The sequence below is a fragment of the Cheilinus undulatus genome, linkage group 4, assembly GCF_018320785.1.
Source record: "Cheilinus undulatus linkage group 4, ASM1832078v1, whole genome shotgun sequence".
Classification (NCBI taxonomy): domain Eukaryota; kingdom Metazoa; phylum Chordata; class Actinopteri; order Labriformes; family Labridae; genus Cheilinus; species Cheilinus undulatus.
The window spans coordinates 49,622,419-49,649,900 of NC_054868.1; the positions used below are offsets into that span (position 1 = coordinate 49,622,419).

The window sequence follows — 27,482 nt, forward strand, 5'->3', positions numbered from 1 at the left end:
AATGTCTTTTCACACTAAGAGATGGAGAAAGTGATGAGAGTGCAGAAAGATGACAGTTTTATGTTAATGACAGCAGCATTAAAAGCTTCAGTGTGATTTAGGGAGTGCAGTAAGAGTTTATGGGAGGTGATAAAATGTAGTTATTTCTGGCTCTAAAGGAAAAGCAGTTGTTACTGTCCAGAAACTGAGTCATGGACAGAGAAATGTAAAATTTGAACTCCAGAGAGAGAGGGAGGCTTGGCCTGAATTCTAGTTAGGGTGGTGACATTTCCCTCATGCAGCACAAAAATCTCTGTTATAAAACTTCTGGAAAGTCATACAGTACTCTTGTTTTATTAACTATAGTTCAGAAATCTTTGCTGTAGTCTCTTATTTGTCAACTTTTTGAACAGTTTTTCTGAGTAATTATCTGCTGCATATGGATCATCAACCAGACCTACAGAAAAACCCCTCTTGACACGTGCTGAGGTGTGAAGGCCCTCAGTGCTGCTTACAGCTATACTTTTCTGTGAAACACATCCATCTGGCATGTCAGGTTAGCAAAAATGGGGGATTAGTGTCAAAATGGGTTGTCGAGTTGCACAAAGGGACAAAAGTTTGCCAGCAAATTGGTGAAGAGGTCAAAATGTAGAAAATTGGTAAAAGAGGAAAAAAGGTGCAAAAGGTATCAAAAATGGGTTAAGAAGTGGCAAAAATATATACATGAGTTGTACACAGGGGGTAGAATATGCAGGAAAAGTGGTTTAAAAGAGGCTGAAGAATGGAAAAAAGTTGTGTTAAAGAGGCAAAAAGTATCAAAAATGGGTTAAAAGTGCAAGAAATATAGCAAAAATAGCCTGGCAAAGTAGTGGATATGGGTTACAGAGTGGCACACAGGGGCAATAACAGGCATGAAAGTTGCAAAAAGGGTTGAAAGAGTGGCAAAATGGGTGAAAAGCGTCGAAAATGATCAAAAATGGGTCAAGGGTGGCCAAAACTGCTGCAGAAATGATTGAAAGAAGCAGTGAGGAGGAGTTAAAAAGTGTCAAAAATTAGTTTATATTGGTGCTCAATGACAATTGGGGAGGGCCCCTTCTCTGGGATTTTCAGGGTCCCAACCAGTTCTGTGGGCAGGCCTGTCTCCTTGTGGCCTGCTGCATTATAGATAATAGGGATAGATCTCACTGGCAATGACTAAAAATTTCCAATAATATGTTATTCAGACCAAAAATATTTATTTAATGTTTGTTTATTTGAAATTCTGGCCCCTGAGACTCCGTCATGACTAAATCTGGCCTTTGTTCAAATGTACTTGATGCCCCCTGCCTTAATGTATCACAGCTACTAGTGTGTGTTGTAAAGCTTTTTGGCTTCACTCCTTTGCTATACCAGGCTAGAGCGGTACTTGAACACATTTATTTGGGTAATTCTGGAGAACCAAACTAGACCCCCTCAGTGGCTGACTTTGTTGTTCTTCATCTTCTCTGAGTTTGAAGTTCTTGGATCTTTGCAGAGCTGGGTTATTCCCTCAGAAGTTTCCGTAAAGCTGGCTGATTATTAAGTAAGAGTGATAGATGTGGAGTTAAAGGAGGGATGGAAGGGAGGAGGAGATCATCACAGGAGCAGCAAGGACGAAGAGGAGGGGGTGATAATGGAGGGGGGAGACATGTATGGCTTCTGATGTTCTTTTTATGAAGGAGGGAGTAAAGGTGTGTGTGTTCATCCAGCGTGTGTGTGTGTGTGTTTGAAGAGAGAGAGAGGGAGAGTTTCTCCTCAGTAGTTCCTCCTCTCCCTCTGACACCAGCACTCTGTGTTTCTCTCTTCCCCGGCTGAAGTGAAACTCCAGCAGCAGGTAAGAAAAGCGACCAGACTCTCTGACACGATGTGACAGCGACTCTCTGACAATCCGTCCGACGTCTGAATCCTCTGGAGCTTTCAAAAAAAGTAGTAGAAGAAGAAGAAACACCCGGGGGCGCGTTTGCGTGCTTGCAGAGGCGTGCAGCATTGAAGAAGTTATTCACAAGTCGCCAGCTCAGCAGCTGTTTTATCTCTTTTTCAAAACTTAGCCCTTTCACATCAGCGTCTCCACGCGCCGGCGCACTGCCACGTTCTTACAGCGCGCGCGCGCGCTCCAGCGTAAGTGTGTTTGTGTGTGTTTTTGTTGATGAGTGTTTGTGTGGTTTATCCGGTCTGCAGCTGCAGGCCAAACTGATGCTCTGGCTCTGTAGACGTGGCTCCTCTATCAGGGCTCTCTGGCTGTGGTGCACGTGTGTTGTGGTTGCTTTACTATCAGTGTTCGCTTCATTAGCAGCATTGGCATGTCACGAGCGTGGAGAAGGCTGTGCACACAGCCCCGGGGAGTCATGGGTGGGTGAGGAGGGGTGACGAGGTAGCATGAGGTTAGGGCAGCTGTAGATATCCTGGCACGTGTTTAGCTCCTCTTATGCAAATCTGAGATGCCTCAACTTTCCATGAATGTAGCTTCTTTTTATGGACGGGATTTTTGAAATTACTGAAGCTACATGAAAATATTTTTGCTTATTTGAGAGGTTCTTGTGCAGATACTCATATTGGATCTGTGCAGGGACGAGACCGTTCAGAAGGGGGGACAAAGGGGAGAGCTTTGTGGGGCCCACCTAAACTGGGGGCCCACAGAGGTCAGCAGAATCATGATCCGCTGTAAATTTAAGCTGAACAATTACCACTCTTATTAAAACAAAACATGAATTTCATTAATTTATGCTGAAAGACAAAAGTGCCTCTTTCAAAATGTAAATGTAAAGCCCTTTAAACAGAGTAATCCTTTTTTTTTTCAGTGATTGACAATGTGGATGGATGCAGGGGTGTAGCTAGGAATTCAGGGACCCCCTTAACCAGCTAGCCAAGCAACAAATTTTGCGCCATTTTTACAAATATTAGTTGCATTTTAGTTGGAAAAACTTGTCAAAAAGTGGCATAAATGGGAAAATGGGGGAAAGTGATGAAAAAAAGACAAAAAGTGGCAAGAAATATAGGCTGAAGCAGCAAAAATGGGTTCAATGAGGAAAAACAGGCAAAAATCAACAGTAACACACGAAAAATGGCAGAAGTAGTAAAAAAGTGGAAAACGGTTGTTGCAGAAATTGTGACAGAAATGGATGAAATGATAAAACAAAAAAAGTGGCCATAAATGGGTGAAAAACAGCAAAAAGTGGAGAAAATAGACAAAAAAATGGGCAAAAATGGCAAACGGCAGCTAAAGCATGCAATAAAGTTACAAATAGATGTTGCAGAAATGGGCAAAAGTAAAACAGGCGAAAAATTGCAGATACATCTGTGCAAAAAGTAAAAAATAAGTGGTACAAATGAGTGGAAAAGGACAAAAATGGGATCAAAGAGGCCAAAAGATGTGGACTGGTTAAAAGGAACCATAAATTAACCATTAAAACATCAGAACCCAGTAATAGCTTTACATCCTTTTCAGCTCCCAAATAATGGAAACACTGATGCATGGAAGCCTGCTACAAGATAATAAGGCCAATTTGGGCCCAGTTTTCCCCTTCTAACTAAAGTCAGCAAAGGCCCTTGTATTGAATGTTTCTAAGGATTATTTCCCCAGACAGAGCTGCACGGGGTTAGCGCTGTTGCCTCACAGTTGGTTTGCCTCCCGAGAGTTGTAGTTTGCATGATCTTCCCGTGCATGCGTGGGTTCTCTCCGGGTTCTGCGGGTTCCTCCCACCACCACAGACATGCTCGTTAGGATAATTGGTGACTCTAAATTGAGCGTGCCTGGTTGTTTGTCTCTATATGTCAGCCCTGCGATTGACTGGCGACCAGTCCAGGATGTAATCCCAAATGGGATAAACGTTGTAGAAAATGGGTGGATGGATGGATCTTTTTTGCTCATTTGCCTCATTTTCTTAATCAGTTTTTGCCTCTTTAAACTAATTTTGACCCAATTTTATCCCTTTTTTATCATGTTTTCCACCATTTTTGGCCACTTTAACCCATTTTGCCTTTTTTTTAACCTATTTTTGCCACTATTTAATCCCATTTTTCCATCTTTTCTGTCAATTTCTGTTACTTTCAATCCATTTTTGGCTCTTTCTGCCTATTATTTCCTCTATTTACACATTTTTACCAATATTTTCTCCTTTTCACCACTTTTTATGCCCATTTTTCCATGTTTTGACAGCATTTCACTATTTTCTACACCCATTTTTGCTACTGGAAACCCATTTTTTCACTTGTAACCCCTTTTCACATGTTTGTGAGTTTTTGCCATTTTTAACAAAATTTTGTCCCTTTCTGCCTATTTTTTTGTCTCCACTTTCCCATTTCTGCAAATTTTTAAATCCATTTCTGCAACTTTTTAAAATCCCATTTCACCACCTTTTTTCCCATTGTTTCGACTTCTAACCCATTTTAATTCGGGGGGGAGGGGCTGTATATTTTTAAGGCTATATATAAAGTCATAAACACATTTTAAAATACTTGTTGCTTTGATAGGAGTGGTTATTATTCAGGTAAAAAAAAAGGTTCCCAGAGCCCAACTTTACATTGAACCATGATTTTGCTGGCTATCATGGGCCTCAAATTTGGCCTGGTCCCAGAAAGCTCTCCTCTTTATCCCTTCATATGGGCAACCTCATTTACATTTTACACAGTTCTTCAACTTTTATGAATTGGGGTTGTATTTGTTGAAATGTTTTAAGGTCCTACACATAACTTGGACTGGATGGCTGCAGCTGGTAAAGCTGTGTAGACACTGATGATGACAGAGCCTATTGCTATACCTCAATCTGTTCTAAATAATCTCTGCAGGGATGTACCCTCTGTCCTTTGATTGATGCTTTTTGCTTGCTCAGTCACTCTCCTTTTTCTTTGATCTTAATCAGTCACCATCTTCTTCCATTCTTTAGCCTTAGCCACTGTTTCGGACAGAGAATGGCAAACTGGCTTCTTTTTAGCTTTGGGCTGGTTTGTGAACCACTTTTTAAAATCTGTATTTACATTTCTCTGCTGCTAAATGAATATCTTATCTTACCTTATCTGAAATTTAGATTGCAGTGTGGAAATGGGATGGATACTACTCCCCCTGTTCAAATGAATCACTTCTTCAGAGAAATGAAACTTCCTGCTGTTAAAGTAGGATGCTTTAATGCACATGAATGGTGTGTATTCCCCTGAAGAGCCACACTGATGCTGGATTTCTTTAAGGAAATAAAGTTGCACTCTTGAACTCAAGCCACTTCCGCATTTCAAGCAAATATCAGTGTTACATATTCTAAATATACTCTGCCACATTTGTTTGACCATGACAGACAGATTCAGACAATAACCGGTGTGGTTCTACTGTACTGTCAGTTGTCAGATAATATTATGCAGCAGGGCTCCAGTTGTTTGATTCTCTTAGTCATGCTCAATCCATCATCTCAAATCCAGTTAACAGTCACTCATCGCTGTTAAAGCTCCAGGGAACCCCTCTGTCATTGCTCTCATCCGTCTCTCCCTTGTTTATGTTTTTCTACGTTTTTGCCTCTTACACGTCCTTTTGTTTTTCATTTTCCCCTCTCGATCCTCCCTTTTTCAGAGGATTTGTGATACACACATGAGGATTTAAGGGGATAAATCTGGAGATGGATGGCAAGAAAACAGGAAAGTGTGAGGAAAGGAGACAGAAAGGGGGGAACCGAGATTCTCTATAAATCCAGAAACCAAAGTAAGGATTTGTTAATGCTCATTGTTTTGGTTGTATGAAACTTGAAATCAATTTTTATCAACTTCAACACCACAACACGCTGCTGTTTACAGCATATATGCTGGGATAAAGTTGCTGTACATCAGCATCAAACAGCAGATGGATAAAAGTCAGAGACTTGACTCAGCTGGTCAAGGCAGATGTCCTGGTTCATGATGCAAGGCACTTGCAAAGCATTCTGGGATCACTCACAGCTTAAAGAGGGGAGGTATGGGGCATTTTTTAACAGCCTTTTCCTTCATAATATGAAAATTGTCCATTACAAGAAACCAGTGGTTTCACTCTCAGGTAGCTCGTGGTAAGTCTGACTCTGAAATAGGGCTGGGCAATTAATTACAATTTACAGTAAATTGCAAGATGTCCAGATGCACTTTACAAATCACAGAATGTGCAATATTTCTTTAACTTGAAATGTGTCAAAATACCAGTTCAATACAAAGTGCACATTATGCACTCTACTCTCACTAATCCCTGCATGCATTAATGCTAATGCACCACACTGCTGCTGCTCCACCTTCTCCACCCCAGCCTCCTCATTTATAGCTTAAAGCTTGTTGCACAATCATATTAGGGTTCATGCTACTATGGATTAATTGCTTCCAAAATAATTTTATTATTTCTGATGCACATCACCATTAATGTATCTATTCATATGGGGGTTTCTAGGAATACGCTCCCTCTAAAGTCAAAGCATGCTGCTGACTCACCCAGGGAGCATCTTTAGAGCAGAGCCATCACTCTATATTCATGTTACTGAATGTAGTAAAATATAGAATTATTTTTTTGTTTGTATTTGTTGAAAAAGAACCTTATAATAATCGCACATTAAATCATAATCGCAATTTTGGAGAAAAAAAAATCACAATTAGATTATTCTAGTGAATCATTTAGCCCTACTCTGAAACTTCTGACAATATGGTTAATAATCTAATCCACTATGGAGAAAGTGAATGGGATTTTTACTTCCAGAACCACACTGTTGAGCAAAATAGCCTTGCAGGTACCCCAAGTGCAAGATGCTTAAAGCAACAACGCACACTGAAAACTCTGGTGGCTAATGCCACTGCTATTGCCTTATACCCAACTTCAAAAATGCCAAAATATCCCTTTAATGTTTCAAAAAATAAAGCAGGTCTTTATCCAGAGAGGAAGTAGATTTTTCCTTAGTATGAAAATCAAATTTAGAATAGCAGAAAATCAAAATGCAACAAATAGAGTTTAATCTAGATTAACCATAGAAACTCTGAGATTCATTCTCAAACATTTAACTATTTCACCACCCTTACATATATTTGTTCTATATTTTTTTTCATAGGGATTTTCTTGTGTGACAGTGTTCCCCATTCCATCCTTTCAGGATTATCTTAAAAACACATGTATTTCGTTTACCATAATGCATTCTGGGTAACAGCATCAAACAGTACCATATGTTTTGTGTTACATAATGTATGGCACAGACCTACTATAAATATATAAACGTCTTAGAATGAACCGTTGATTTTCATCCAGCACAGTCTCGTTGTTAACTTTAAACTCTTATGGAACTAATTAGTTTGTTTATTCTTATATTGTGTTTCTACATGCCTCTAGTTTTGCAGAAATTTTGTGACTCGGGGTCATAGGAGGAGGAGGAGGAGGAGGAGGAGGAAGGACAGGGGTAACAGGTTCAGCACGTGTCGTCCTTGGACATATGTGTGAACGCTTGCATTGAGCAGAGAATCCAATCACGACTGATGTTTTCTCATCAAATTGAGTCCAGGTGTGGATGTGTGTACGTATGGAAGGCCACATAACTCCTTCTGCCTTGGTTTTCAAATCCATAGCTTCTCTCTTAGGCCTATACCTCTCAATCCAAGTGCTCTGGATCCCATATGAGACATGCAAGGTCACAAGACGATCTGTCATCATATTACAGAGGCCTTCATACTGCCGTGTCTTTATGTCCTTCAGTGTTTAAGGGAATTTCTTATCCATTCATGGTGATACATAAGCTTCCATTTACCCTGTCTTGTCTCATTTGTGGTTCGTTCCATTTCCCAGATGCTTTCCCACGACTATCCAAGAGCAGATAGAAAAGACTAATGCTGATTTGAGATTAAAATGGTGATATCTTACTAACAAGTTGTAAGCACTTGGACACACAAGTGTCTCCAGCTGTACACTTTAAAAATCAGCTGCATTCAGTTTAGGTCTTTATAAAAAATGTTGCAGAAAATATTGTGCAAAACCATGACAGCAGAGACAGTTTTATTTAAACTTTAAATGCTAAAGCGAAACCTTTTGATTGATTACTGTTTGCATTTCATCTCTCCAGAAGAAAGCCCTCAAATTTGACTCTTATTTTCACAGAAATGTCTCAGACCATGGCGAGTTATCCACAGGAATTTGAAATGTACTGCACTGTTTACAACCCAGAAATGTCGGTTTGTGGTTGTTTTTATTTTGGCTGAACTTATTTGACTTCTAAACATTTTCTCTGAAGGAAGGAGAAAGCAGGAGCCTGGTTATGAAAATATAAGATACTATTTTGATAGCATGAAGCACGCTGTAAAAACATGTAGCATGAAGGGATTTAGGCGTGTCTGTCTACATGTTGCATTTTGCATATTGCACACTATTGGTGCAAAGAGGAGTCCAAAGCTGTTGGATTAAGCCCCCTGATTATAAGTGTGTTTAGGGTGTAGCATATTCTCTTATTCTCAAATGAACCAAACTCGAGCAATCTCTTAAAGAGGACATACAGGACAGACACAGGACACTGTAAAAATGATCTTAATGCTCACATAAATGTACATTTTATAGTAGAGTTCCCACAACATCAGAATCGACCAAAAGAACACTGCATTTAGAGGCACAAAATCCACAGTCATATGCATACGTTTTAGGCAGTTAGAATCATCACAGGACTGATATGTGTGTTTCTTGGCAGACAAGGTCAAGCTCAATGGCATCTCTTTTGTCTGGATTTTTTTCACACCTGGTGATATGGGCATACTCGCCATATCCACCTCTAAAAGTGTGGACTTTATGTTTTTGATGTATTATTTTTCTATCCCTTTTGGAAATCTGTAAGGACATCCAGAGCATGACCTGGGTTGTGCCAGTCCTCCGTTCCACCCAATGGCGCCCTCAGGAAACTGACAGCTTCACTAATAGTAGAGGTTATCTTTGTAAGGCATACTGTATGGTTGTCCTCGTAGCATAATTGCCTAAGGTTTTGAGGAAAATAAGGCACACTGAATTAGCAGCATTGGGAGAGTAGAGTTAGGCAGGTATCAAAATTTGGCCAAGTTTGTCAATTATGCTACGAGGCTAACGATGTGCATTTTTTAAGCTTGTTTCAGCCACTGTGGACATCCAAATTTGCTAGGTAGACATTGCTGTTGATTTATCATTTTCCTGTCTATTTTGGCCAAGACCTGCAAGGCTCACGGAAAAAATAGGCGAACCCTCTATTCTCTTGGTCAGGGGTGTCAAACTCAATCACAGCAGGGTCCAGATTCTGAATTAAGGTCTCACCTGAGGGTCTAACAGGGTCAACATTTAACCATAAACTGTCAACTCATTTTCACCAGTCATAAATTATGTAGCCAAAAAAAAAAAAAAAAAAAACCCTTTGGAAATTAAAAAAAGTCAAAATTATAAATTTAAGAGTTCAAACTCTGAGATTAAAAAATTAATTGAATGAGTTCAAAGGGTAAAAACACATTAAAAGTCAAAATAATGTTTTTATGAGTAAATATATAAGATAGAAAAACGAAATAATGAATTTAATAGGACAAAATATTCGTTCAAATTATACATTTTGAGTCTAACATAGAAATATGAGATTAAAAGTCAACGGTAGAATTGGAAGGTCAGAACATGCAATGAAATTTGAAATATTTAGTTAAAAAGGTCAAAATATGACTCAAAATTTAAAATTGCGTATCCAAAAGGTCAAAATGTGTGTTTAAAAGGTAAAATTATGAATTGAAAAGGTTAAGATATGAAATAGAAATTAAAAATCATAGGTTTAAGTCATAACTCTGAGAAACAATATTGAAAGTATGAAATGAAAACACAAATTAATGTTTTCCCCACATTCCTGATTTTTTTATCTGATGAATTTTTACTCTACTGGTGGGCCAGTTATAATAAAAAATATGATATGATCCTGCAGGCCAGATATAACTGTACCACGGGCCAGATTTGGCCCCCCTGGCCGTGAGTTTGTCACCCATGCTCTAGATTCTTCTCTTGTGAGACATGCATGTCAGGTGTGTGCGACACGGCGATCACAGGCAGTCTGAAGGCCCTGACTTGTCAACATGCAAACAAAATTAAAGTCAAGGATGCAGTCTGAAATGGGCTTTAGCCTGAATGGGTTTATGTTTTTAGGGTCCAAAATCTCCTTGAGTTTTACATTAATATCTTCTATCTTATTAAATCCAGATCAAAATCTTATCTAATACCTCCCCTCTCTCTTTCCCCTCCCTTCCATTTGACCTTCAGGTTATGGCAGCCATGTTATCCGTGTGTTTGAGGTTGCTTTTGCTCCTCCCTCTGGTCAGCAGCGTCCCCTCCCCCTCCAGACCTCCATCCAGAATCTGCAGACGATGCTGCGACTACCATGAGCCACCAGCAGCCTCTACCCAATATCAGATGCCTGAGGTCCGCACCGTCATCAACATGACCATCCTCAAAGGTACCAGAGCGTGGAAAAGCTTCCTTTTACTAGCTGGCTCAAATTACTCGTCCTTTTTTGGCAGTGTTTTCATTTTTGTTTGTCTTCTTAAATGCAACTTTAGTCTGTTTAATCAGAGGAGCGATCATCCACTTCGTTGTAAAGGAGCAGTGCTGCTCACGTGGGATCTGCACTGAAAGTTTGAACTTTCTAACCTGAGACTAAATTAGACTGTCTGAAATATGAAATGAGACACTCAACCTGGAAGCACTTAAACAATCAGCCCATGTTTAATGCTTTTGGAAACTCCAAGTCATACAGACTCAAAAGCTTTTGACAGTGTTTGTCTTAGGCAATTCTCATTGACATATGTATTTATGTAAGTCATGACATTTAAATGTTTAAACAGTGGACTAAAGCTCAACAATAGTTTGGCTTTATGGGGTGTTATTTTCAGAAAATCAGAAAGCTGTCTTCACACCACATAAAAAATAAATAGTAAACCTCATAAACCCATAGATTATTCACAATAAAACCTAAACAACATATCAGATGCTGAAAATGAAATGTTTTAAATTTCATGAAAAGCATAAGCTCTTTTTGAATTTGATGGCAGCAACACATCTCAAAAAAGTAGGAACAGGGCAACAAAAGGCTGGAGAAATAATGAGCAGTGGTTCACTCAGTCGTGAAAAACTGTCTAAAATCCTGGAAAAGTTTTAGAAAAATCTTCCTCAATGAAGACTTTGAATATCTCACCATCTGCAGCATGTAATATCATCAAAAGATTGACAGAATCTGGATTAATCTCTATGAGCAAGGAGAAAGGCTGAAGGTGAACTTGGGATGCTTGTAATCCTCAGGCCCTCAGGTGGCACTGCATTAAAAACAGGTATGATTAAGAACTGGAAATCACTGCATGGGCTTCAGAAATCATTATCTATCAACAAAATTGGCCTTGCCATCTACAAATACTCGCAAACTCTGCACCAGTGTTCATTTTAGATAGACTGAGGCAAAATGGAAAACTGTTCTGGGGTCAGATGAATCAAAATTTGATTTTGGATACCATGGATGCCATGTCCTGTTGACTAAAGATGAGAGGGACCATCCATCCATTGTTATCAGCGCACAGCTTAAAAGCCTGCATCTCACCTCAAACCACATACCGCAACTATCACAACAGCACGGCTTCACAGTAGAGGAGTCCAGGTGAGGAGTCCACTAGCCTGCCTGCAGTCAGGATCTTTTACCTATAGAAGACATTTGGAACATCCAACAGATGACCCAGGAGTTTTTAGCAGCTTGAATCCTACATCAGACAAGAATGGGACAACATTCCTCTCCGAAACCCAGACTTTTACAGACAGTTATTAAAAGAGAGGATGCTGCACAGTGTTATTTGAAATAAGTTTATATTTTTCATGAAATAGTAAAACATCTGATATGTTGTTTATGTTCAATTTGATTAATACGGGATCGCTGGCACTCCACTTTGCATATCTGTTTTTAACCGTGGGTAGAATTGTAACCAAATGAGATAGAGCAATAATTTTTTTTTGCATATAAAAGGAGGAGTTACACTTACATATCACACATTTAAAGTGTTCCACAGTTCTGTTTCCTTCTAGAAATATCCCTCCTTCTTTTGCAGAAATGTAGTACAAAGCGTACACATCAAAAACAAGATAATATAATATAATCAGGGCTATAATTGTGTTGTTTTCTTGCAGGTCACAAGTCGGACTTGTTGTTGTTTCAACATGGTCTTCTGAAAACACATGTATGCTCAAAAGTATCTGCCTCACTTACAGATTTGATTTTACTTCAGTACATCGTTTAATTTTTATAAAAATGCTGTCATTTTTGCAAATTGAGCACAATTTCATTTTATTTTTGTTTTTGCCACAGTTTACAAAGATGAGTGTATTTTAGAAATGAAGTTATGAGCATACTCAGAATAATTTTGTGGTTTGAAATGATCTAGTGCAACTTTTACACAATCACAGTTTTGAGGGATACAGCTATGACATTTCTGTATTTAGGAAAATGTGTAATAAAAAAAAGGCTTTTCATTTTTCTTGTAGTTTTTTGCTCTTTTGAGCAATTTAATTTGTTATTATAGACTTACCACATACATATCATTAAACTTTGGGTTCTTAGGGTTGATGTACAGCCAATTCAAATACTCAAAAAAATGGCACTGCAGCATGTAAAAATGTAAAGTTATGCTCTGGCGGACTTGTTCTATGGTAGGTTATAAAGGGTTAAAATATGGGTTTGTAAGATTTGCAAATCATTGCATTGTATTTTTATTTACATTTTACACTGTGCCCCAACTTTTTTGGAAGTGGGGTAGTAGATCATAAATGAGCCTTATTCAATATCTCTTTAGGAAGAAAAATTTTGACTCCATTTGGAAAAGATCTTTGAAAAAACTGCAATCCAGTTTGGTTATTTTCAGCCAACTTTATTGATCCTCCATGGAGGACATGAGCAGGTTGTACAACGAAACATGTATAAGTGATGCTTAAAGCAACAATATAAGAATTACACATGATTATATGGATTCAAAGAAAGAGACCAAATGTGAAAGAGATCTGCAGACTCTTGGACTGACTTTATAAAGACCCTAATACAAATATACTTGATCAAAAATGGCCATCTTGTTCCTCTTCCACACCATACTCAAACCTTGTCAATGCAATAATTTGAATTCTGTTTTGTGTTAAAGGTATGACAGCAGTGCAGTGTTGCAGCCATGCCTCTTCCATAACTACTCCTTGTATTATCGTGAGGCTTCATGGTTAAACGAACTTTCCAGGGCAGCAGAGTGACTCAGTAAGACACCCTAGAGCTCATTCTTGCCCAGGGCCACATAGTCAGCAGTGTTGAAAACTGGCAATAACATGCATCTTTCACTTGTTTTCCTCAAGACGTGGTCTCCAAAACAACACCATGGGACTGGTTTTTAACAAGCCTGACTCAAGCCCTGGTGACTAGAACCTGCAGACCCATGGAGTCTTTAGCTCGTTCCACATTTCTGACTCAACATGAGTGTTGTGGTAGTCATGCTCTGACTACGCTGTAGCAGCTGATGAAAGTGTAGCTTCATTATGTCCCAGTGTGTGAAAGCCAGAGGGAAACACCAAAAGCAGGGAAAACGTGACAAAGAGAAACTGATTAAATAGGAGGATTTCCCAGTCTCTAGACACCACACTCACAGCTGGAGAGGGATTTGTCAGAACATGTGTGTTTAATATCAGAGCCTGAGCAGCCAACTCACCCAGATGAGTCCAAATAGCATGTCATTACTCTTCTGTTTTATCGGCTCGTTCTGTGATTACTGGACGTGCCAAGTTTATCCTGACCCATAATCAACCTCCCAAACTAATCCAACTGATGAAACATGAAAAAGAAATCTATTTGACTTGTCTTTCTTACACTCACATCCAGAAAAAAGGTATGGACAAACAGGCTGTAAATGTCTTCTATACTGCAGTAGGTCCCCTATCTTTTCCACAGAATTCATCCAAGTTAGATTTTGAAAACTTCAAGACAGCCCAAGACCTGTCTCCAGAGACCAGGATCATTTGGAGCAACTGCTGCAAAAGAAAGTTTTAAATTAAGTCTCGTTGACATTAAGAAACCCCTAAAAGCTCCTGGGAAGAGAGTAGGGCTTTCCAAAACACTTTTCACATCGCGCCATGCAATGCTGAACATTTGTGATTGGAGAAAAAGCTTGCAGAATTTTATTTTAGCCACTTTTTGAATCTTAGACTTGGACCACTGTGATGTTTTTTCACAGTTTTTCCTCACATCATACAAAGTGCAAAAGAAAGTACCACATCATAGATCACTGATCATCAACTGGTGGCCCGGGGGCCACATCAGGCCCCCCAAAAGCTTCCTGTCTGGCCCCCAAAAGATCATTAAATTTAGAAAAGGAGGAAAAGAAGGTTTTAACAGTATCCTTTGGCTTTCAGTGTCTGCAGCTGTTAAATCCATTCCACAAATTGCTAAATTTGTTGAAAAACATAATAAAAAGACATTAAAAAGTGGCAAAAATAGAAGAAAGCAGCAGAAAGGGATAAAAGAGTGGCACAAAGGGGATAAAACATGTAGGAAAAGTGGTTCAAAAGGGGTTCAGATCTTGCAAAATTGGGTTCAAGAGGCCAAAAGGGGCAAAAAGTATCAAAAGGGGGGTTAAAAGTGTCAAAAATGGGTTAATATTGATGCCAAATGACATTTGGGGAGGGCCCATTCTTTTGGATTTTCAGGGGTCCGGCCAGTTCTGTTGTCAGGCCTGTCTCCTTGTGGCCTGCTGCATTATACATAATAGGGATAGATCTCAGTGGTAATGACTACAAAAGTCCTGTAATTTAAAGGAAAATACAAATAATACTACAATAAAATTTCAGTCAGACCAGAATGTTTATTTAATTTTTGTGGTTTGAAAGTCCGGCCCCCAGAGTTTCTGTCGAGTATAAATCTGGCCCTTGTGCAAATGTACTTGATGACCCCTGAAATAGATGGATTAATGACAAGTCCAGGTCCTATTTGGCATTCATGCAAAAGACAAAATCAAGCAGGAATTTGGAAAAAAATCCTGCAAATGTAACATTGTCTTAGTGGTGAAGTCCCAAGCAGCAAACATGTTTAAAAATGTAATTTTTTCCTGGTTTTCCCATTTCTGTGTCTCTTAAACCGGTGATGCAAACTCAAAAACTAGAGATGCACAAGTTGTGAAAATTTGGCTCCATGCTGACACCAGTGTTTTAATTACACCTTTTGTTGGAAGACCCCCACTATGCCAACATTAATGTATTACCACAACCGTCATATTGAGTTCCCTTTGTGAGGGTCTGTCAACCAATGGCAGGCTGTCCAGTCATCACGTCATGCTGCCTGAATAGAGCATAATGGAGAGAAAGAGAGAGCGAGACTGTGATGCAGCCCCCTGTGGTATAGGTACTTTAATATTTAGCAGTAAAACAACTATAAGGGCTGCAGAGAGAGTGTAAATTATGATTCTATTTGTTGAAAATGAGAGAAAATGATCATTTGCATAATAATTTGGAACGCGGTGTAAAGTATGACTTCTCCAGCCACAGGGTTGGCTTTATTTGCATGTGAAACTTTTTAAACTAAACCATGGCTGTCAGATCTCTGTATTTTCATTTCCCTTCAGCACCAGGTGAATCAGTTCATAGGCCACTGTGCCAAATAGCGCTGAATGTTCAGTCACGTTTATCACTGGTGGGAGGCCAATCAGGGAGGGATTAGGGAAAAAAACTTTAGGAACTTTGAAGACACTTTGAGAAGATGCATCAAACATCACAGATCGTTGCTCTTTGGAACAAACGAAGCACTGACATGAAACACAGAGGCTGAATTCCAGCTGTGCAGTGAGGGTGGTCTCATCACGTGCATCTACCTGGCACTAAAGCTGCCGATGTGGCAGAGATACACATTCACTTCTCTTCTCTGGGATTCACTGACAGCTGACATGAAAACAATGAACCCTTCTTTGATGGTGTTTGCTCCTGCAAAGCTGAAGTGATTGGATTTAAAGAGCGTGACGCACAATCAGTCTGTCAGCCAATCTCAACTCTGGAGAGTTGAAGCCTAATAGAAACCAGGAGTATGAGACGTGGAAAAGGATCATTCTCAATCCACATGTTTGACATCATAACTGCTTGTACACAGTCTTGTCCAGAAGCCTTTCCTTGTCAGAATTACAGTTATGATTCATAATTAGCTTAAACGTTTGGGCGTTGCCATGTGCCAATATTGATAGTGATGGTTTTTGGACAGCTTTGGGAACAAAAGGTTGCTCTTCTCCTTTGTGACCTGAAATGCAGGTCTTAATCTATTCGTGATATCAGTGTCAACTATTGTTGGGTTCTGTTCTAACACTTTTAAACCAGTTTTTCCATCCATTATTGTCATATCTTTCTGCGAATTTAAACCCATTTTTTGCAGCTATTACCATTTTTTTTTTTGCCAATTTTTGCCACTTTTTGTCCATTTTTTGCCTTTTTTTCCCCAACACTTTATTTATCCTTTAGTTTAACGTAACAGTGTTACACAATACAAAAAGAAAAACAAGTAAAGAAATACTGTGTGGGAGACAGAGTTTTCAATTGCCTCATATTTGTCAGCATCACATTGTAGCATTCTACTTTTAAATATTCCAGTGACTGGACAATTCTGTCTCATGATGTCCTCTTCATCACCCTATGTAAACAAATAATAAAAAAAAGGAGTAGGGATAAAAAAAATGAGTGGGAAAAGAAAAATAAATAAGCTAAAAGATATAAATAAAATAAATCAATAAATAGATTAAACCAGTGTTACTCAACCCTGCTCAACCAAACAGCCAAATTGTTGAAAAATGCCTTTACAAGAGCCACAATCTAAATGGTGAATAGTGGCAAAAATGGGTCAAAGTGGCAAAAAAAAAAAATAAGTGAAAGGTGGCCAACATGGTCAAAAAGTGGCCAAAAGTGGTAAAAATTGGTGAAAAGGGGGCAAAATAGGCATACAATGGATGAAATTGGGTACAAGGTGGCAAAATTGGTGCTAAATCACAAAAAAATGAATAACAGGTGGTCAAAAATGTGGCAAAAAATGAGTGAAAAGTGACTAAAATGGGCAAAAAGATGTAAAAAAGGTGGAAAAATTGTGGGAAAGGGCAGCAAAAGGCAGCTTAAAAGTGGCAATAAAGGGGGAGAAATTGTAATATAGCAGGATAAAAGTGGCTAAAAAAGTAGCTAAAAGCAGCTGAAACTGATTAAAAGTGGCAAAAAAAGTAAAAAAAGAAAGGGAGGGCAAAATTGTAAATAATGGCAATGGAAATATACAGAGAAGAAATAAAGGTTGACAATTAAGTTTGACCATTAAAACCTACTGTATAAGTGTGAGAAACAAACTGATTATTGTGACTTGCAATGGATAATTTCTGAGGTCAAAGTTTCCACTTCTAAGGTTTTCTGGTGGAATAATATTTCAAACTGAGACATACAAATGCCACAAACCATCACAGAAAGCCACATGTGGCTCCAGAGCCATGTATTGAGTATCACTGGCTTAAACAAAAAAAAAAAACAAAAACAAAAAAAAAACAATGATGCGCACAAGAAGTAAATGCATTATAATTGAGTGAAATAACAGGTGAATTTACACCGATATGAAACAATACTAATCCCAAAACTAGAAAAAATATTAAGCACTGATTCAAATGAATGGCAGCCTCAAGGTGGCCTCTACACTCAAGATGTTGGGAAGAATACATTTTAACATATTCAATGAATGGAGACCAGATATATTTTTTAAGTGATCCTTTTAAGTTGCCTCTTTTTTGCTGCTTTTTACCCATTTTGCCATGTTTTGCCTATTTTGCACCTCTCTTTTGGAACTTTTTCCAGTTTTATCCACTTAGTTTTGCCCTTTTTGCAAAATGTTGCCACTTTTATTTTCCTTTACCTCTTTCTTCCCCTTCTTGCCCATGTTGGCATTTTTTGACCCTTGTTTTTTTTTTTTTTTTTTCAATTTTCTGGCACTTCTTGCAACTTTTGCATATTTGAGGTATTTTGTCTTCTTTGCTGCTTTAAATCAATTTTTGCTGCTTTTCACCCATTTTTGGCATTCTGTACCCATTTTTACCGATTGACTTTAATTTTGTATTTTACCTTACCTTTATTTAACCAGATAAAACCCATTGAGATCGAGATCTCATTTACAAGGATGACCTGGCCAAGAGGTCAGCAGCACACGTCATAATAAATAATACATATTCAGGAGACAAATAATAATGATTGATGATAATTAATGATAATTGATGATAATTGAAGCCACTTTTCTGCCCATTGTGGCCACTTAACCCATTTCTTACAACTTTTTGCTCATTTCTGCCTCTTTAAATCAAGTTTTTGGTCTATCTTCACACTTTGCCTAGCTATGTAATCTGACATTACTTTCCTTATCGTTAAGTTCAATGTGCCCATCCACGCTGTTAACATCACTAATTAAAAGGTAATGTGTTTTATGAAAAGGGGTTTACATTTTGAAAAGGCTACATTGTTCTACAGCATGAATGAAAAATAATTTTTGTCACTCTGATAAGAGTGGTTGTTATTCAGGTTAAAAGTTTAAAAAAATGATAATCACAGCTTAACTTTACAATTGACCTTGATTCGCTGACCTCCATAGGTCCCCAGTCTGGCTGGGCCCCAGAAAGCTCTCCCCTTTATCCCTGCTTATGGGCAGCCTTGTGTTCAAGAGACCAGTGTGAGAGGATTTGAGCTTTGTGACATGGAGCATTATGCTGCTGGAAGTAGCCATCAGAAGATACGCTGGTCATAAAGGGACGGACTGTACCAGCTGAGCATGGTTTAAACGCCACAGCCTACCTGAGTATTATTTCCGACTAAGGGGCCCAAAGTGTGCCTAGAAAATATCTCCCACACCATTACACCACCAGCAGCCTGAACCGTTGACACAAGGCAGGATGGATCCGTGCTTTCATGCTGTTTACGCCAAATCCTGACCCTACCATCTGAATGTCCCAGCTGAAACTGAGACTCATCAGACCAGACTACGTTTTCCCAATCTTCTATTGTCCAGTTTTGGTGAGCCTGTCGCCTCAGTTTCCTGTTCTTAGCTGACAGGAGTGGCAAGGTTCCACGTGTTGTGTGTCAGAGATGGTATTCTGCATACCTTGGTGTAGCGAGTGGTTATTTGAGTTGCTATTGCCTCTATCATCTCCAACCAGTCTGCCCATTCTCCTCTGACCTCTGACACCAACGAGGCATTTTCATCCACACAACTGCCGCTCACTCGATATTTTCCCTTTTCTGGACCATTCTCTGTAAACCCTTGAGATGGTTGTGGGTGGAAATCCTCGTAGATCAGCAGTTCCTGAAATACTCAGACCAGTCTGGCACCGACAACCATGCCACGTTCTAAGTCATTTAAATCCCCTTTCTTCCTCATTCTGATGCTCGGCTTGAATTTCTGCAAATCGTCTTGACCACATCTTCGTGCCTAAATGCACTGAGTTGCTGCCATGTGATTGGCTGATGAGCTATTTGTGTTAACAAGCAATTGAAGAGGTGTACCTAATTAAGTGACCAGTGATTGCAGAATTTTGTAACTGGTGTGCTGTGTTGGCTAGGTCTTTTTAGGTCTTCCTCAAAAAGAGATCTTTATCTCAAGGGGCTACCTGGTTAAATAGAGGTTAATATTTCTTTTCTGTTGTGTCTGTCATTGTGACATGGGGCCTAATATGAAGTGACTTTTACTGCAGCTTTTGGCACCACCTTAGCTTTATTTCTCAGCCCTGTGTGCAGTTGGTTTTTGGCATCCATGAAAATCAGACTGTAACATGTTTTGTTTTGCTTGTAGGTAATGGTTTAGTCATGTTTAGTGTCTTATTTGTAGACCTTTCCTTGTTTCTCCTTAGGGGTACAAATGCAGTGTAAGGGAGTGCAGGAAATCACCGTCTCAACTGAAAGCAGATGAAGTAAAACCAGAAAAGAAACTCTGAATATTTCCTTCTTTTGACCAACATCATATAAAGCTTGCTATCAGTGCTTGGACAGCTTATAATGGGACATCTTAAGTTCTGAAGAAAAGTCACACTCTTCAGTGGGCACAAGGTTTTCATTCAGTCTTGAGGTGAGGGATCAGGCCCTTATAAGGTATTCTGCTGCAGAGGTGCAGCTAAGCTGCTTTTAGTGGAAACTGCCGCGACTCCCCTCGGGGCTGTTTGTGTGGACACTGGTCACAGCTGGGCAGATCATGAGCACATGCTGAGCATCTGAGCGGAGGATGAGTGGTGTTTAACTCAGGTTTGCAGGAAGTGTTGGTCATGCTGGGTGAGGGCTGCTTCTTCCTGTGTGGTTTCACCAACCCAGAGGAGTTTAACTCAGGGCAGCATTGGGACAACCTAGAAAACAGGTTTAAACACTGTAAAGACAGAGACAGTTCTTTTTGGCACAAACATAGTCATGAAGTTTGAAGCTTGAGTTTTATTTGGCCTTGGTTATTTGAAGGTCTAACCTACAGAGGTATATTTAGTTCTCTAAATCAGTGGTTCTCAAATGGTGTGGCAAGGCAAACTAGTGTGCCTTATGGCAAGTCTAGGTGTGCCTTGGGAAAATGTACAGCTATACGTTATATTACGACTTTATGGCAAGTACTGCTACCAGACCTGCCCACAGATCTGGCTGGGCCCATGAAAAGAAAACAGAGAATACGTCCTCCCCAGGTTTATTGATATTAGTGCATATGTGCTGGATCAGCAGCATTTTTGGCAATATTTTCATCATGTAAAACCACTTTGTACAAATTTCTTGCATCTTGTAACCATTTTTAAACATTTTTTTGCCACAGTTTGCCAATTTTTGCCTTTGTTTGGCCACTTTTAGTCCTATTTGCCCACATTGTTTCATCAATGTTAAGCCATTACTACTACTTTTTTTTTTTTTTTGCAATATTTATCCCTTTAATACCACATGTCACCCATTTTTGCCACCTTTTTGAAATTTTCAACACACTTTTAACCCATTGTTTGGCCATTTTTTTGGCGACGAGTTGGTTAACGTTGTTAAATTATCAATATAAAGGTAAAAACTAATTTTTTTGTTGCTTTGATAAGAGTGTTTATTATTTGGGTTAAATATATTGGTTATCACAGTTTAACTTAACAATAGATCATGGTTTTGCTGACCTCCATGATCCCCCAGTTCCCCAGGAAGCTCTCCTCTTTTTACCCCCTTATGGGCCACCTTGACTGTAACATTGTTTAGAGAGGCTATTTTCTATCAATATGACTATGGTGGGCCTTGAGATTTTGGCTTCACCTTTGGTGTGCCTTGGGCAAAAGAAGTTTGAAAACCGTTGCTCTAAATAGAGATGAAGTAATTATGTGTGTCACTTTTTAAGTTCTGTTTTGCTTCCAAGTTTATTTAAGTCTGTTTATCTCACAGGGAGTGTTGGCTTTTCTTTTATTAAGACAGCTGCTTTGTAGTGATACGGTGACAATGTCCTGTACACAATGTCACCTCTTTTCACAGCAAAGAGGCTTTTGTGTACTTGGAACAATAACAACAGTCAAAATGTTAGAATAAGCAGCAAGGCTACACTTAGAAACGGCGACAGGAGGACATTGAGAAGCACATTAATCACTTTCAAAGCCTGCTGTTAAGCCACACATCGTTGTAAAAACCAGCCAGCGTTGGGTCATTTCACAGAGAAACATGAAGTGGAAACAGAAAACAGAAACTTAACACATTAGTAAAGCAAATGTGGAAATAATCACATGAATTTTGACTTCAGTTCCTGTCAGTGTGCAGAGTTGAAAAGGGTTCAGGGATGGTATGGAGTCTAGGGATTTGATGCAGGATTAAATAACATAGTTCACATTTTTGCACAGAGCCTCCCCACTCATTCTTGTAGGAACATTTTGTCTCAGTCTGAAGGAGCACAAATTAAAGATAAGCATCGGTTTAACCAAATTGCTTTAGATTTATATGCAGGATTCAGAAAGTCTGATGTGAAAAGCTTTCTCGAGTTTGTTTCCACGCCTGTCACAGAGCCTGTTTTGTCTTTCATAATGGTTACAAATGCATTGTGTGTCTGTCAGACTGAAAAGCCTGTTTGCACACAGGCTGTAATCACATTGAAGGCTGGATTTTTTACAAACTGAACTTCAGTAATTGGAAAGTTTGCTTCCAAATTCAAAAACTAATCTTTGTGTTTTTAAGACCTTTCTAGTTGATGAAAATCATGGTACCTTAAACACATCAGATCTTAACAAACAGAGTCTAGAGAGCTCATTAAAAACAGGAAAGAAGTTTTGTTTCTCTCCTTTCTTGCAAAACAAATTATAGGAAGTTAAAATGCTTCAGTTTTGGGTGTACACACTAGTGTGACAGCAGTAGTTTGACACTTCACTTTAAATGTTATGATTGTCAGAGGCCAAGAGGCACCTCAGTGGGTAGGGATGAGTATCAAAAACCGGTACCAACACATCTGCTACCTACTGGACCGAATTACAACACAGATATCAATACTTTATTTTGATACACTGCCACCCAATGAAAGGCAAGCAATACATTATGGAATTTTGTCTTAAATTACACCTGCTTCCTTTTATATCCCATATTTGTCTTTCTGTGTTGAGTTTGCATGTGTGGTTTCTCTTCAGGTACCCCACCAAAAACATGCTGGTTAGGTTAATTAATGACTGTAAATTTGCTCGAAGTGTGAATGTGAGCAGGCTTGTCTCTATATGTCAGCCCTGCGATTGACTGGTGACCAGTCCAGGGTTTTCCCTGCCTCTCGCCCAATGACAGCTGGGATAGGCTCCAGGCCCCCCACGACCCTAACGAGATAAATGGTATAGAAGATGGATGGATTTATGATGACCGGACAGCTTTTATTCTCCCGCTGACTTTCAAGTTGAAGTTTTTTCCCTCAAAAGTATTGATTCAGGCACTGTTTTGGCACTGACACCATAAAGTGTTGATTTAGCACCAGTATTGAAAAATACCAAATGACAACCTCCGGTCCTGAAAAATGAAGCTAATGCAGTATTGCAAAAAATTGCAATACTGCGAATGTCCACTTGAGGCTGCAGGAACACCAGAAGTTGCATCTGAACACCTGTTAAACTGCCGTTTTTTACACTGGAAATAAACTGGTTTGCAGCCTGGTTCAAAAAAAACAAACATGTCTCATTAGCTAATGTCTTCATGTGCTCTTACTGTACGGGGGGTGCTTCTTTCTACAGTCTATGGAAAATACCCAAATGCCCAGGCCTATCAGTGGGGCTATGCTTGAAGGATGTCATCCTCAAAAGAGGCAGCCTTGGTTCATCTGCAACCTTTTTCCATCCATCCATTTTCTACAGCCTTTGTCCCATTTTGGGTCGGGGGGCCTGGAGCCTATCCCAGCTGTCTTTGGATGGTATGACCTGGACTGGTCACATGTCAGACACAGGGCTGACATGCAGAAACAAACAACCAGGCACGCTCACACTCACACCTACGGCCAACTTAAAGTCACTAATTAACCTAACATGTCTTTGGTGGTGAAAGAAAGCCGGAGTACAGGGAGAGAACCCACGCGTAAACGGGGAGAACATGCTAACTCAGCAAAGAAGACCAGGAACCTTCGTGCTGTGAGGCATTGTCAGAGCAGTTGATCTGCTTAAGTTCAGCAGGAAAATGTCTCTATTGCTGCTGAAAGTCTACCTCTGCAATGTGTTCTTATCAGCCAACAAGATTTATAGATCACACATAAAGTCTGTCACCATGCGTTTTGTTTATGGTATGATTTTAAACATATTCATATTGATATTTCTCTTTGTGCATCCAGGTGATAAAGGTGACAGAGGCGACAAGGGTACACCTGGCAAACCTGGTTTAGAAGGCCCACCAGGCTTCCGAGGACCCATGGGCCCTAAAGGTAGCAAGGGTCAGGCAGGCGCTCCCGGGGACCCCTGCAAAATCCCCCTCTCTTCCTTCTCAGTGGGGCGTCGCAAGTCCCTGCACAGCGGGGATTATTACCAGGCGCTTGTGTTTGACACAGTGTTCGTCAACCTCCACGAGCACTTCAACATGTTCAAGGGAAAGTTCTACTGCTATGTACCAGGGATCTACTTCTTCAATGTGAACATCCACACCTGGAACTTCAAAGAGACTTACCTCCACCTCATGCACAACAACAAGGAGCAGGTGATCCTGTACGCTCAGCCTAGCGAGAGGTCCATCATGCAGAGCCAGAGTGTCATGCTCAATCTGGCTCTGAATGACGAGGTCTGGGTTCGACTTTACAAGAGGGAGAGGGAGAACGCCGTTTACAGTGACGACGTGGACGTTTACATCACCTTTAATGGATACCTGGTGGCACCTGGCATCCAGTGAAAATGGAGGGAACAGAACAAAGACATGAGTGACAAAATCTCTGGGATTATTTGGTCTTTTTGCCATGGATACTGTTTTGTGCAAAGAAATAAGAGCCAAGTAGAGGACATAGCGAGTTTGGTGCTTATTATACATTCCTTTCAGACTGGAGAGGAACAGACTGTGCTTTTTAATGAGGCTGCCCAAAAAACCCTATAGAATAAAAAAGAACGGCAAGATTGAGAAAGGTAGCACAGCATGAATAAGGAGGGGATGTTGAATTTCTTCCTGTTATACAAAGTTAAAAAAATCTTCATGTCTTTTGTGCTGTGCTACTTTTTGCTCTTGGATTACTTTTTTTCAGGGACTTTGTGTGAGAGCACAAGTTTTATCAGGAATCAAAAATCTGTGCAATCAGTTATGTATCGGTGCCACGGTGGTTTTAGAGAAAAGTTTGTTAGATTAGAATGAGTTCTGCTCGCATGCTCATGGTACAGTTAAACAAGTGTTTCATTTGTGCCTTTCTGAAGAACAGAAGAGGTCAGGTCACCAAAAATGCAAGAAACTACTGTTCCTCATACCCCCGATGGCATCTGCTCAAGTAGTTTTTAACATTTTTAGGACTGACTTCTGAAAACTTTTTACCCTTTGGATGCTATTTTTAAACCTTCAACTCAATATTGTCTTCAAAAGCTTGTAAAACATCAACCCTCTGGTGTAGTCAAGCTCCAAACATCTCTTTTTTCAGGACAACCGTCTCAAAAATTCCTGTTAACACTTACGACTTTGATTTTTTAGGATCTCTTGAAGACCAAAAAGCGGAAAAATAATCATTCTGTGACAAAGAAAACCCTTGAAAATATTCACACATTTACAAAATAAGTCTATTTCAGCCATTATTCAAAGTAGTTCCTGTCTGCAGTGACACAGAGGGACACATCACAGGCTCTCTGTCTCCCTTTCTCTCCATTATGAGATACTCAGGCCGTCTCCTCAAGGATATGCATTGTATAGAGTTGCAAAGTAGCGGTGGGAGTATTGATACTACAGTATCAATATATTAATATTTACAAAGTACCCTTCTGGTATTGATCTCTCCAGCAAAGTATTGATACCAAATTAGTACTATAAAATATGTCTCACCACTGCTTCTCTCAGAGTGTTTCCCTTCCTCCCTGCCTGTCTCCTCAAAACTGTTTTGGCTTTACTGCTCCTCCATGTCACGTAACATTGAAAACCAATTGGTCATGTCAATCCTACCATACCATGTGACTTTGGGGACCAATCATAAATGAGTAACAAATTTCAGCAACTCCACTTACTTGCATATGAATTCATTTTCAAGTCTGTGATGTGGACCCAGCTGTCTTTCTCACTCAATGTGGTCCCCAAGTAAATTTCAAAATTTTAAGATAACATAAAAAAATACAGAGACCACATGCCAATACCATAAAATGTATGAAGACCAGGTTGATAGTTGACAGAAATAAATATTTCTATGAAGATCATTGATGACTTGTATTTCTTACATTTTTGCTCTAAACTAGTGTCTATAGGTGGCTTATGTAGCCCTTCTGTCTGAATTTTTAAAAAAGAATGGGATATTTTTATTTTATAGATATTTTAATTCTATATATCAGTTTGTGCTATAATTATATTTTTTATTTGTTTTATTTTTATGTGCTTGCACAAACATTTTAATTCTAAATTGAAGTTTCTCCCTAAATGAATTTCTGAATGACCTGCATACATCCTTTTCTTTGCCTGAAATGTGTATCTTTTGAAAGTTTGCAAGTCCAATATTTTATTCCTTCTTCAAAAATATCAGTATCGATAAAATTACATTAAAAAGTATCAACATCGTATCGAATTTAAAAAAACATTGGTATCGCCCATCTCTACTGCAAAGTTTGACAAAGCATGACGTGACAATGGAACAGCCTGCTATTGGTTGTCACAGCTTGTCACAAAGCATTGTGGGATACAAATTGGTGTATAGCATTAGCTTAGCGGCAGAAACGATTAGGTGGATTAAAAAATAGATAAAACCATGACCAATGTTGGATTTACTGGTGCAGATTTAATCTTTAAAGACCCCGAAAAGTCACCAAAGTTCCAGACTTCATAGAAAAGCCTCCGTAAGGAATTTGAAGGCATGGATAAGGAGGGAAAAAAAGTCAGAGGCCACTGATTATGTTACTTTTTATATTATATCACTTCTTATAACAACGTCAGTCTCAGAGGGGAAATGTCTCTTTCATACAAGCTTGGACAGTAAAAACTCACAGTATGAAAAAGGTCCTTAGAAACTGAGACACAACACTAACATTCTAACAAACCTGATGAGATGATGGTCTCTATTTCTTACAATGTTCTCAGACTAATTTGAAAGTTTCATAAATTCAAGATAAATTTGCTAGTTTTTATGCACGGCGTACCCTGCTAGATGCAGCATGCTCTAGATGTGTTCCTAGGTTCATGATTTAATATCAAACACAAATAATAATTGGGTTTATTCAACTACTCTTAAGTCAAGAAAAAAAACCCAGAAAACAGTAAATACTGAGCACTTTTTATTCAAAATGGTAAATGGTGTTGGTTTACAGGATGTAGCTAATGCTAGCATGCTAGCACCACCAGCCTTTACGCTTTGCAGGAAAACATCCACATGTATGAGCTGGATATTGCCGCTCAGTGCTTCAGTTATATGTGAGTATAATCTGACACAGCTTTAACCCCTTTTTTGTATCAAAATAGAGCTGAGCTGTTCTCTTCAAATAAGATGCTATCAGTGCTACCAGTTCCCAGTGTAAACAATGTAGCTACATGTGACTGGCAGCTGAGTTAAAGCACTGACTGAAATAAATGGCTACTTAAACAAACTGGTAATCCTGGTGCCATTCAATGAGAGATTTGACTCTAACTGTTTAGCCAGCGAATTGTGTATAGACAGAGGGAATGTGGATTTGACAGTGAGAACAACAATGGCACAAAATTATAGTGATCTGAAAGATGAAGTCCACATTTCTCCCTGTCACTGTTGCTCCATGGCTACATATATGTCCATCAAACGTACCCAGACAGATAACTTCTATTTGGTGGCTGATGTGGACACATGACAAAACTAAGTAGAAAAAGATCAGTGTTATTGTTCAGTGTGTGACCCTGTAAATCGTGACTCTCT

General features: G+C 39.3%; 1 protein-coding gene across 2 annotated transcripts; it reads left to right on the plus strand.

The window, feature by feature from the left end:
- Window positions 1-1,717: 1,717 nt before the first annotated feature.
- On the plus strand, window positions 1,718-25,998 carry c1qtnf6b (C1q and TNF related 6b). 2 transcript variants are annotated; one of them, XM_041785564.1, is made up of 3 exons: window positions 1,718-1,831; window positions 10,214-10,406; window positions 23,772-25,998. In XM_041785564.1, the coding sequence occupies exons 2-3, from the start codon at window positions 10,217-10,219 to the stop codon at window positions 24,317-24,319; spliced, it is 738 nt and encodes a 245-aa protein (XP_041641498.1). In that variant the 5' UTR covers window positions 1,718-1,831; window positions 10,214-10,216; the 3' UTR covers window positions 24,320-25,998. The 2 variants fall into 2 exon arrangements, with proteins under 2 accessions (XP_041641498.1, XP_041641497.1); XM_041785563.1 differs by lacking the exon at window positions 1,718-1,831 and adding an exon at window positions 1,845-2,115.
- The last annotated feature ends 1,484 nt before the right edge of the window (window positions 25,999-27,482 follow it).

Bases quoted from the DNA above. Each gene is read 5' to 3' on its own strand.
- c1qtnf6b (XM_041785564.1), top strand. From the start codon at position 10,217: ATGGCAGCCATGTTATCCGTGTGTTTGAGGTTGCTTTTGCTCCTCCCT. The intron at 10,407-23,771 runs GTACCAGAGCGT...TTGTGCATCCAG, and splicing joins CAACATGACCATCCTCAAAG to GTGATAAAGGTGACAGAGGC.